Source organism: Synchiropus splendidus, chromosome 4, assembly GCF_027744825.2.
Source record: "Synchiropus splendidus isolate RoL2022-P1 chromosome 4, RoL_Sspl_1.0, whole genome shotgun sequence".
Lineage (NCBI taxonomy): Eukaryota > Metazoa > Chordata > Actinopteri > Syngnathiformes > Callionymidae > Synchiropus > Synchiropus splendidus.
Window position 1 is genome coordinate 8,903,156 of NC_071337.1, and position 12,047 is coordinate 8,915,202.

Genomic DNA, 12,047 nt, shown 5'->3' on the forward strand with positions numbered 1-12,047 from the left:
GCAGAATGTAACCATTTGACAAAAACGCCTCAAAAGCCGTCACTTTTTGTTTCTCAATGGCATGCAAGAATTGGGAACATAACCAAGCTGATAATATGAAAATAAAGAATATATTTGTCGCAATAAATGTGATCAAAACTTAACAAAAGCTTTTAATTTTTAAAAATCACAATTCGCAGCGGAATTACAGGCGATATGCGCAAACATCAAAGTGTTACTATGTCATCGAGATACGAAAGAATCTGGGTCAAAGCAAAAAAAGTAAGGTACTTTAAAATCCAGCATTTTAATAAGAATTATAAGAATTTTAAGAATTATAGGTGAGATGCGCAAACGTCACTATACTAATATTTCATCGTAATACGAAAGAGGGCCAAATATAGGGCTTATGTATACGTAAGCCCAGTGGATAATATGAAAAGTAAAGAATATATTTGCTGCCATGTTTTGTGTTCAGACAGGAGAGAAAGCTGTCACATGACCAAAGGCATGTCCTTCAGAACGCTACTGAGAAACAAAACGTACATAGGCGATGGCTTTTGAGGCGCTTCCGTCAAATGGCTATGTTCTGTGCAGTGGACAAATGTCGGTATATCATGTTTTTCTGTGAGACTGGGTCGAAGATACAGTAAGTATAAGCCTAAAGCAAACACGTTAACAAATAATCGTTCATTTTAATATTGTGTATGACAACGATTTCTGCCAAAATTCAGAAATTATTACTGGAAAATAATTGGACACAATAATTTAAATGCAAGTTCAAACGATATTATACACTTTTATTTCACTTTATTTTTCATTTATTTGAATGTTTCTGAATATTAGTACTAGTATTCTATGTCCTTAACCTTCATATGAAAGAACGGTTCATGTTCAAGAAAAAGGAAATGTATTTTCTCTGACATTAAATTGAATTTATGATTTGCCAGCCTATCTTATTACCTACTACCTCGATTCTAATCCTTCCCTGCAGGTCAACACTGTCAGTCCCATGAATGCGAGGAATGAACTGGATGGCAGACAATGGTTGAGGCTAAATATGGCCAACATCATTCTGTCTACTCACAATGAATAACCTTGTTGAAATGTTGAAAAAAGTCGAATATTTTAGAAAAGAAAATGGAAATTCAATGCAATGTGTGCACTAGATTAAAATGAAGTGGAAGAAGAGAGATGTATCTGAGGCACCAGTGGGCCAAATTAGCTAACCCTCCGAGGCATTGAGGGCCGGTGGGAGACCTGGTCTAGCGCAAGTCCAGGTCCTTGTGATGTGTATGTGTCAATGACAAAAAGCCTCAGAGCTAGTTTTGTGTCTCAGAAGGCTCGGGCAGCTGCGGAAGGGCCATCTGACAATTCAAAAAAATATTGGAGCGCGGCTGTGTGCGAGCAAACAGCACACGTGCAGCCACGTCTTTGGATCGCTGACTTCTACTCAAGCGCCAGTGATCAATGTATTGTATAGTCAAGCATACTGCAGTGCACCTGTGGCCAGCATCATGTGTCAAACCCCATGAGGTCTTTCTTTATATCTGCCCAAGCACATGGTTTACAGTGCATGCCGACAATACTATTGTCACCACACGGTTTCAGTTCTGGGTGCTGCAAGAGTGGCGTCACAATCCAGTAGAAACTCGCAGCCAATAGGAACTTCATACACATTCACATACTTAACTGTGAAGTTAAAACTTCCTGTCAAAAAATTAACACTCATAATTATAATGAGATTAGCAGCGCGGGTGTTTGCAGGTGACTGGTTTTTAAGGGGGATGATATTCTCACGGCCGAGCTAAATTTCCCATGTGGTCTTTGCACTAAGCATTTGGTCTACATGACTAAATTCAGGAAATAAAAGTTGTCACGTCCGACTCACAATCACGATGCTCTGAACCAGTCGAACCATAATATACTGTAGGCGCATGGATGTTATTAAACTGTTCTCATGGAGAGAGAGAAACATCTCTAGGATGGCCTTTTTTTTTTTTTAGAAAGATGTGGGCTGCTTGGTCGAACTAAAATGTGCAAATCAATTTTTCTTTTTTTAATCTTTCACAAGTACAATTGGAAATTGTAGTGTTTAAATGCACACAGTAAAATAGATAAATAAAAATGTAAAAGAACAGGGTTTTATTGGAGTACTTATTTGCACAAATATTTTATTTTCAGAAAATGGCATGACATTTTATGTTCACAGATTACTGACAGATTAACATCATGTTTAACTTGAGTTTTCTGCAACTTAACTACTTCCATATAAATATGATCATGTATCACATTTTCAAGTGACTTTTTATTGTTATTGTTATTCTCATTGTTATTATTATTGGTCGTAGTTGCAGTACTAGCGTTAATAGTCGTAGTTGTAGTAGTTGTCATAGTTTTGTGTTTTAGTTGATTTTGTGCATCTTAGTTTTGCAGTTTTAGGAAAATGAGAACTCATATTTACCTCCCACTAGCTGAGTAGGTAATTGTTTGCATGTATAAAACGTGTTTCAGTATGTTCCAAAGGTATCATGTAAACAGCCTGGAGTCTAAAATGATTGTGTTTAATTTCACACTAGTACATTATCTAATAATACTTAGTTATATAGTTATCTGCGTAAATGAATCCAGCTCCGTGATCGAGGTCACCTTGGTTGCCGTTCAGTATTCATTTATTTATTTATATATATTTTTTAAGGATACATATCAGGCGCATTTCTTTGCTGACCATGCGTACTTTCTTCATTTCCAACAACAGGCCCCTGAGTGAGATGACATTTTTCTCCATGATTGATGAATAAAAGTGTAGAGATTACAAGTGAATTGTATGGAATCTCAGCTAACTGACATGGAATTAAATGAAGGCATGTGTGTCACATATAATTATGAAAGACACTCACTTTTACCTTGAAAATGAATGAATAAATAAAATGCATACATATCAAGACCCGCCTCCTCCATCCTTCATACATCTCTTCACTGATCAAACACGACAGGCTGCATTTGCACATGTGAAAGAGACACATTAAAGGAAGCAGATATCAACTTCACAGACAACGCATTTTTCAATGGCCAAAACCTTCATCATATTGGAAAGTATACTGTATATTTTCCTCCTTTAGTTTGATTTATGACAGTTTTAATAACATCAACAGGAAGTTGGCTCATGGTGTGTTGCCTCTGAAACGCCGCCAAGGTCTAACAGTCGACCATATATCACCCTATACTGATCCACGGAGAGCTGCTGAGAAAACAGGAATGGATATAAAGGACAAGGTGTGAATGTGTGTGTGTGGCGTGTGGTTTGTGTGTGAGGGCCTTAGCCGGAGTATAAAGAGGCTCAGTGCTGAGTCCGTTCAGATAGAGAGCCATAGCTCATGAGCACTGAATACTAATCCTGCTCAGTCACCCTGAGCCGCCACACACATACACACACGTGTGTGGCATACAAATCTGCACAAAACACTTTATTATCAAATAGCGGTGTGTTACTCCACACGTAATTGCTCTTCCTCAACAATGGAGAACTGTTGTCCCAATTGATGAGGGGTTATCAAAGCACCTGGATGTGTGCACGCCTGCACAGCATGAAAACAAACACCTCTCGTTGGTGTTACTCGAGACAGACATTAGAAAACTTGGATCCGTTCTAATTGCCAGAAAGCAGAGAACGGATGAGCCGCCGCTTCAGCTCTCTCGCGCTCTGCCTCTCATTCCTCGGGTGTATGGTGAAGTGACAGACCACTGCCTCGTGTGCAATGTTCCGGTGATCTGTTCCCAGGGGTCTCAGCCAATTCCCAGTCATAGTCTTTCTTCTCCCCCACTCTCTCTGTCTCTCCATCCCTTCGTCTTTCAAGCATAAATCACAAGCAACATTTTTCTCCATGCTAATGAGAATTCCGACCGAATGCTTTGCATCACGCTGTGCACGTGCATGTGTGTAGAGTGGATCCCGGTAACATACACCGTCACATTTCGGGCACCAAGGAGAGTGATGCAACAACAGAATATCCACACCTTAAAGGTTTGAAAGAACAAAGCATATATTGATCTAAATACATGACTTGCTTTCGCGCAATGACAGTCGACATGCCGTCGAATATTCCACCAAATTGAAGGGCAGAATTGATGCAAAACTCACTGCTGCACTTCCTTGTTTTCACGTCACGTTGTTTCAACTGTTGCTGTTCCTAATCACATTTCAGCCCAAACCACACAGAGGCTTAGCCAGAGTGTGTTTATCTAAGCCTCACAAGGAATTACAGAGAAGTCTCGATTTCTCCATATCATTTTACAGTTTGTTAGAACTTTAACTCCGTATTTCACAATAAGAGCCTGACCTTGAAAGAAGAGGAATAGCACTGATATTACAACAAGTCAAGACAGAGGTTTAGTTGGATCTGCAGGAGTTCTTTCATCTAGATTCAGAGTCTTCAGTCACGGTATCAGAACACGGGTCCCAGGGTGAATACAATTGTAAAGTTGAGCCGCACCTTCGGGAACGACTGCTCAACTTATTGCAAACATTAACATAAAAAATATTCTCTCACTCTTCCATTATGTTGAGCAGCCAATGATTGTCACAAACATCGACGTGTTGCAGACATAGCAGTTGAACATAATTGATATTTGTACCAATGACTCTTTTGTCATTGGTGGAATGTGTGGCAGGTGACCACAGACCTGCTCAAAAACATGGGAAGCACACGTCCCTGGCCACTGCCACAAATATATAAAGAGCGTCATGCTGCCTAAATATTGAGCGTCATCACATCAAACTGCTGAAATCAAAAGTGTTTTATTTACTTTAAAGTGCTGAAAATGTGCTGTTTACACCTGCGTGTTCGGAGCACTGCCAACAGAGCCGATCACCTGGATGACCGAAGACGAGAAGCAGCAGCGGAGATCGGCTGTGGTGTCGGAGCTTCACACACACAGGCGAAAACAGTACATATTGTGGCACTTTAATGGAAATAAAGCATGTGAGGAGTTCATGATTCAAGTTCAGAACATTGCCCAGTTTGTTTCTTGAGTCAGTCTCAATGCTAGACTCCGTTTTTGAAACTAGTTCAGCAGTGATCTTCATGAATTTTTAAGCCAGATGGGCCACTGACCTCTCTATGGTGCAGACAGGAACCATGGCACCCGCGGCGTATAGACCGCTGCAGCTTATGTATGAACAAGATCTATTTTCCTTCTTAAATATAGTGGGTGCAGCTAATATTCCGGTGCACTCTATAGTCCAGGAATTTGGGTACATTTTAAAGAGCTAGTTTTTTGAAACTGGCTCAGAAAATTATCAGATATGAAAAATGGCATCTCCATGTGAGTGTAGCCTGATAAAAAGGCTAGGTAATCTTCAGAAAAAAAAAAAAAAAAAAGTCCTGTCGCCTTTTCAAATTGCCCCCTTTAGCCACTCCCCCAGAGGTTTGCAAACGTTGGCTCAGATCAAGTGTTTACAGAGCGTTTGATCATGCGTGTTCCACAGACAACAGCAGTTTTCGGGACATGAAGAAAATTTTAGGCAGTCGAGAGAAAAAAAAAAAATCCAACCCTACTCTTAATGCTGACATACATTTCTTTTATACCATGGTACAGAAAACACCATCACCAAGTGAAAGCCTTTTGAAAACAAAACGCCATGATGGGGATATGAGAATCACAAGCCTTGCTCTGCTGTACAAACACCTCTGCTGGACAATGGAATCCTGACCTGAATGTGTCATGTCTGCACAAAGCCAAAGTGCCCATGCTTGGGGGGATGCTGAACCCTCCTTTAGTCATTTAACTTATGACCTTTCATGCTTCTTCTCAAGATGAACTCTGCTTGATGGTTTTCTCTGTGTTTTGTTTATCTCACTCCATCTTTGTTGCAATAAGTGCAAATCATAATGGCTACATCCAAAACATGTCTGATATTTGTTGTTAGATAAAACAACAAGTGCATCATGAAAATATCCTTAGAGGTCAATTAGAATAAAATATACTCTGGATGAAAACATATTCTACCATGGCCTAATTAAAAATGAGCGGCCAGTGGATTTACCCTTTGGGCACGACCGTTTTTTCAATGAAATATTATAATATAACTAGTTTAAATTATGACCTAAAATTTAGGATGAATTACAAAAGTGTTATCTGACTTAAAGCTAATCTCACCAGGTAAACACACAGCATGAAGCAATGATCATGCCAACATGTGAAATGATGTCAATGAGTTCCTCAAATAAATGTTTGCATCTGGGCAAAATTGTTTTGGTCTGTAGTACAGGACATGGATTCCCTTAGTATATGAAAAAGTGATGTTGACAAACAGACTAACACCAGGCCACTGACCGAAATGTCAATTCATAAATGTGTCCCTGTATACGGGGTGTCCTTAACATCTGGGTACATACTACTACTACTACTACTACTACTACTACTATTACTGTCTATTTTCACCTGAATTTTGCAAGGTCACATCATGTTCTTAATGTATCATTGGAAATGATGGAAATCATGTTGAAAATAATATTTATTGATTAAAATAAAAGAAATATTTTTTCCCATTTTACCAAACTTTATGAACACCGTGTATAAGAAATACAAAGACAAATTTTCTCCATGAGCCATTGACAGAGATTTAAGTTTTCAATGAACCACATTGACATTGCCATCCATTTCTAAGCCCAGTTGACACATTCAAAGCGGCTAAAGTGAAACTAGCAAAGTGCTTCCACTGGGCAAACTACCTGTCTCCACAAAGGAAGGACAGCAGCACATCCAAACCCAAAGTACACAATTGCAGTGAATGAAAACACAATTTCCCTGATGGCAAAATGATTAATTCCCACTTGATGGACAATTGGAAAACATGCGCTGTGCATGCAATCCTTGAAGGATCCTAGAACACATCAATAAATATATGTCAACAAGTGGGACAAATTCATGCTTTAAATTTACGTCGCAGCAACAATATTAATTTAAAGGGTCCACAACAGTTCTTAAGGGCTGAATATATACTATAAATATGAGATGTCCCTCTGACTTCCATCTGCCATCGCTACAGTCTAAAAAGAAACCTACAAATATACGTAAAAAATGGAAGCAATACTGAAATCAAACTGCAGTTATTTGCAGTGCGCTAGTGGTGATTCACTTTTGACCTTAAAATAAAGACAGTAAACAACATTATCATCAATGTAAAGTCACCAGTTTTTAGGATACTCACCCCCAACTGAGAAAAACCAATGAAAGCCCAAAGCAAGGCAAGAACAAAGACAAGGACAGTGCCAGCAGGACCCACTAGTGCGCTTTGTTTTTGACAGTCATCACGGCCAGATAAAAAGTGAAATGACTTCCTGGAGAGACATATCCACCCATTGTCTTTTGCTTCGCAAAATGACTCTTTCTATAATGAGTGCAGTCAGAGTCTGACCAGAACTAGATTGCAATTCTTATCACTTCAGTTATGCCGGTATGTTAGTCAGTATTGTACTTGTGTATGAGATTAGAGCACCTTTGCATATAATTTAAAAGAAAAAAACAGCTTATAAGATGAGAAAAAGAAACAATGAAAGAGTCATCCTACCTTGTCTGACGTCTCTGGGAGCTATGGCGATCGCATCGTTGGAGTGAAGCTCGGTGACACAGCAGTCATCGGGAAACATGGATCCGTTGCTGAAACTGTGGGGTGTCTCAGGAATCAGCGGGACAGGAGCTGCCATGATGTTGTGATTCGGGCAGATACATCCTGTTTGAGTCATCCCACAGCCGTCGCTGTTGGAAACATCCGCGTCCCGGTGGTCGGCCGTCCGCAGGCACTCTTCAAACCACCGGCAGAGAACGCCGCAGGTAAACTGACTGGAGTTCTCATTGTTAATTAGAAGCACCTCCACCAGTCGAATCTCGAGTAACTCCTTGGTCAGCTGAGGTTCGGTCGCAGCCGGATACTGCGTCAGACACACTTGGACAAAGTTCTTATCGAACTGCAGGAAAGAGTGTGGTCCATTTGCGTTGGATTGGTTTTCACAGAGATTGATGACCTCTTGATCTCTTGCTTGAGTTGACGGCAAGTGAAGGGGGCAACTTTGATTGGCCAGGTGGTGATCCAGGGATAACAGCATGGGGGCGTGAGTCCGGCAGATTGTCGGATTTCTGGTGAAGCGCAGGTACAGGGAGTATTTGGTCGGGTCTGGATTTTCCAGGGACCAGGAGCAGCCCGGTGCCCTGGAGGGAAACAGCTCTCTTAAGGAGAACGAGCCATAGAGCACGCCGGCTACCAAGATTGAACAGGGCGAGGATATGGGCGAGGGTAAAACCTCTTCCACCGGGGTGGGGATGCCATCAGCAGCCCTGTTTGCTGCCTCAGCCAAAGCCGATAGGGTGGCTAGTACAAGGGCCGGCACGGCAGCCCTGGCCTTGGCAACAGCAAGGAGAGAGGACAGCACAGACAGACACACCCCAGCAGCAGTGTTCATCCTATGACATTCGTCCTGCAGAGAAAGAGAGGGAGAGAGAAGGAGAGAGGGACACAATAGAGGGAGATTAATGATCAGACTCAAACGGGGATCATCATATTTGCGGAGTCATGACATTCGTTTTGGACAACTCTTGCATCGCACATGTGAATCTTAGTGGGTAAGGATTTTCCTGTCAGCCATGCACACATTTGCTTGGAAACACAAATTATCACATGGTGATAAAAAAAAGAGAGAGAGAGAGAAAGGAATCCCCTGGGATGTAAGATGCAGCTTCTGGTGGTGCTGCAAGTAGGAATGCCTCAGAGACACTTTTTTGTCATCTTTTCCCCCAAAAAATGATGAGTCAAAAGTTTTTAATAATACATTTTCCTTGGCAAAGGTCATATTAGGATGCATTTAAATACAATATGGACTCACGAAAATAGATTATCTGTTCTGAGTTTTCATCTCAAGTCAGTCAATATCATATGCCTGCAGCCATATAAACCAATGAACCACTTCATTACTTAGTCCTGGAAATTTTCACCATGTAGCTTTTAGACGGACAAATTCATAAATATTTACTCACAGAAGACAAAAATTGCCTCAGCACCTGCTGTCCGAGCTCATTGATGCCAACCATATTTCAAACGCTAAAAAGGTATTACATTACATGGACACATTGCACCAGGATTAAGGATTTCCACAGATCTTCAGGTTTGGACTCTAAATACTTTCTTAGTTCTGTTCTGTTCTGTTCCTAGTGGGAGCAATTCATGAGATGTGGAGTCCTCTTTGATTCATAGGAGGCTTTCTTTTATGAAACTTATGATTTTCTACTTAAATGTTGCTGGGACGATCAGTTCGCAGCACTTTCCGTTGAAAAGAGGAAAAGGTCTGTCTTTATTATGATGTGATAAACAATGGCCGTTAAATGTAAAAAGCATCTCAAGGACGTTGTAAAAAGTTGCTTTTCGCTCCGGCAATATCCTTTCATTTATCTGCTTTGCTTGTCCTTGTCTGCACAATATGCACATTTGTGCTGCTTCCTTTAATGGAGATTGTTGCGATGTCTGACTTTCAGACTACTTTAGTTTGGCCTTCCTCTCTCGGCGGCCGGTCACTGAAACTACGAGCACATAAATATGTGCGTCGTCCAAACGCTGGTGTCATTTTGATCCAAAGTCCTCCAGGCTGCCACGTTTGTTATCTAATACGTTATAAATAGTACTGTTTCACTCGGACTATTTGTGGGTGAATCTGGGTTAAGGGCAGCTTCAAGACACATTATTTAACCAGTTGCACAGGTCACGTCCAACGCTGTGGGCATTTGGACATGAAAATAGCTGACTGTGCTTATATTAGCACAGACAGAGGCGTAACGTATCCAGTGATACCTTTTACAGCAAAATCCGCAGGGTTTGGAAAACAAAACTTTTTGAGAGCAGGTGTTCCATGAATAAAACATTTAAGCTCATGAAGACATGTTTCTCATGGAAGTGTTCGAAGAAAAGCAGGGAACTGACGGTAGGGTCAACATGTTTGCCCAGCTCTGCAATATTTCGAGCAATTCTGTTGTCGAACCTTTACATAATGTAAGATACTGCTGCTTGACCACAAAATTTGGCGCATAGTTTATCCTTCAATCCCTATGCTGATGGCAAAGGCAGCCTTCAGCATTGCGTGGTCGGCTTTCAATTGATGCACTTTGTCCACCTTTCGCAGCATGATGACGCCGTGGATGGCGTGTCAGGTATAAAAAAGACAGAGGTTTCGATCTACGTGACACAGAATCTCCATCTGTCAATTGCTATATCCTTAAAACAGCCTTGCGTTTCAGTCACAGTGACTTTCTGATGCCACCATCAGTGAGGAGGAAAGCCACATACAGGGTTGGAAATACTAGAAATACGTACTGCACAGGAAGGAAAACGTTTTTTTACTCCAGCAAAATACAATAAAAATTGCCATAGGCTGCCTTTGTCGTCAGTATAGGACGCCAAACTCTACTTTCCCATCGCCACTATGTTACGCCATGGACGTGAGGATTGAGGGTTGTCTGTTCTGATAATTCGGTAACCTTTAGTTCGCTATACATGGCAAAAACGGTGGATTAAAATTGAGTATCAATTGTTTTTCCAAATATCCGTGGTTTCATTTGGTGAATTGTAGGATCATTTTCTAGTTTAAAACATTTAACAAACGCACAAAATAATCCCTGTAAATCAAGTATGTATTGTAAATGACTTTTCCACATTTTCCATTGGTCCTTGAAAAGTTCCAGTTGACTTCAAGTCAAGTGTTGATGTTGAGAAAACATAAAGGAATGTGCTTTCAATGTATGCATTTTGTTTCCCAAGACAAAGATTAGGAACAGAACACAGAATTTCATGCCTGATGATGAATGACTGTGAATAAGCCATCATGAATTCTTAAGGAGGCACTTGGCAAATGCAACAGACACTGCATCCAACTTTTAGTGTGGTGTCCTCTTATGTGGACATGATGTTCTTTTCCAGCACAATGGTATTTCAAGACTTATTAGACCTGTTAAAGGACACTGCCAGCAAAACCTTGTAGTGACATAATGTTACAACCTTTTATGTGAGAAAAATGTCACTGTTTTCAGCAGATGACTTGAAAGAAATACCAGTGAGATTTCTGAATGAAAAAGAAATGCTATCCAGATTTTCTGAATTAATATGTATTGTATTGTGTCTTTTTCTTGTGATGAGCAAATGAGGTTTCATGAAACTCTGTCCCCAATTTCAGAGCACAGTAGGAGGCATTCAGGGTTTAAAAATCAGGAGCGGTTTCATTGAAATGGTGAGTTATAGTCAAAGTGCAGCGATTGCCACTGGGGTCACTGTTTCGCGATACCTTATCTGGCCATCAGTATTTTTCACTGATACAACTAACCTCCACAAAGACATTTTTCAAATTGGACAGTTTTTTTTTTTTTCTTTTCCAACCTTACAACGGCTTGGCATAAGGAATAGTGCACTTGTTTAGGTACAGACTGATGCTTGGATTTTGCTCTCTTCACAGTAAAAGTGTGGATCCTGAATTTGATGTCAGATTTGGTTTCAAAGCACATGAATCATTATTACATAATGCTCATTTACCTTCGCAACTGATATAGAGTGAACACACGCTTCATATTAAGTTCATTTATAAGTATATATTTGCTTTTTTTAAAGTCACAATTTTGAATGGACTTTGTATAAATAAATATATTTTTAATTTGTATTATGTTATTGTGGTAATGTGTCCACATGCAGATCCCTCTGCGTACATTCCGTATCAATGTTAAATTGATGGCGGAATATCTTGTAATTGTTTGTAAGATTGAGGTACTATGAACTTCAAATTGAGATTAGAGCTCCTCAACAAAATAAACTGGGGATGGTTGCCTCAAATGCATAAGTGTGCATCTATACGCCTTTACGACAGAACGATGGAGGGAGCGATCCTTGTCAGACCCGCAATGCCAAAGACTGTCTGCACTGCAGAGCTAACAGAGCTAACGGCTAACGTGACGTCTCACTTCAAACCTTTATTGATTCTGATGGACTGTCAAAGTTTGCTTTGTGGTTTAAAAGTTGGCGAAAAACCAAATGCACC

The 12,047-nt window shown here is 40.4% G+C and overlaps 1 protein-coding gene across 21 annotated transcripts in view; it reads right to left on the bottom strand.

Annotated features, from left to right (window-relative positions):
- adgrb2 (adhesion G protein-coupled receptor B2) overlaps positions 1 to 12,047 on the bottom strand; it is a 222,921-nt gene that overhangs the window by 145,015 nt on the left and 65,859 nt on the right. For all 21 annotated transcript variants that reach the window (XR_008414306.1, XR_008414307.1, XM_053861371.1 and 18 more), the window contains exon 2: positions 7,553 to 8,456. Coding sequence is in view for 19 of the 21 variants with exons in the window: in XM_053861371.1 (XP_053717346.1) it covers positions 7,553 to 8,441 (889 nt within the window). In the remaining 2 variants the exon portion in view is untranslated. The remainder of the gene's footprint in view (positions 1 to 7,552; positions 8,457 to 12,047) is intronic.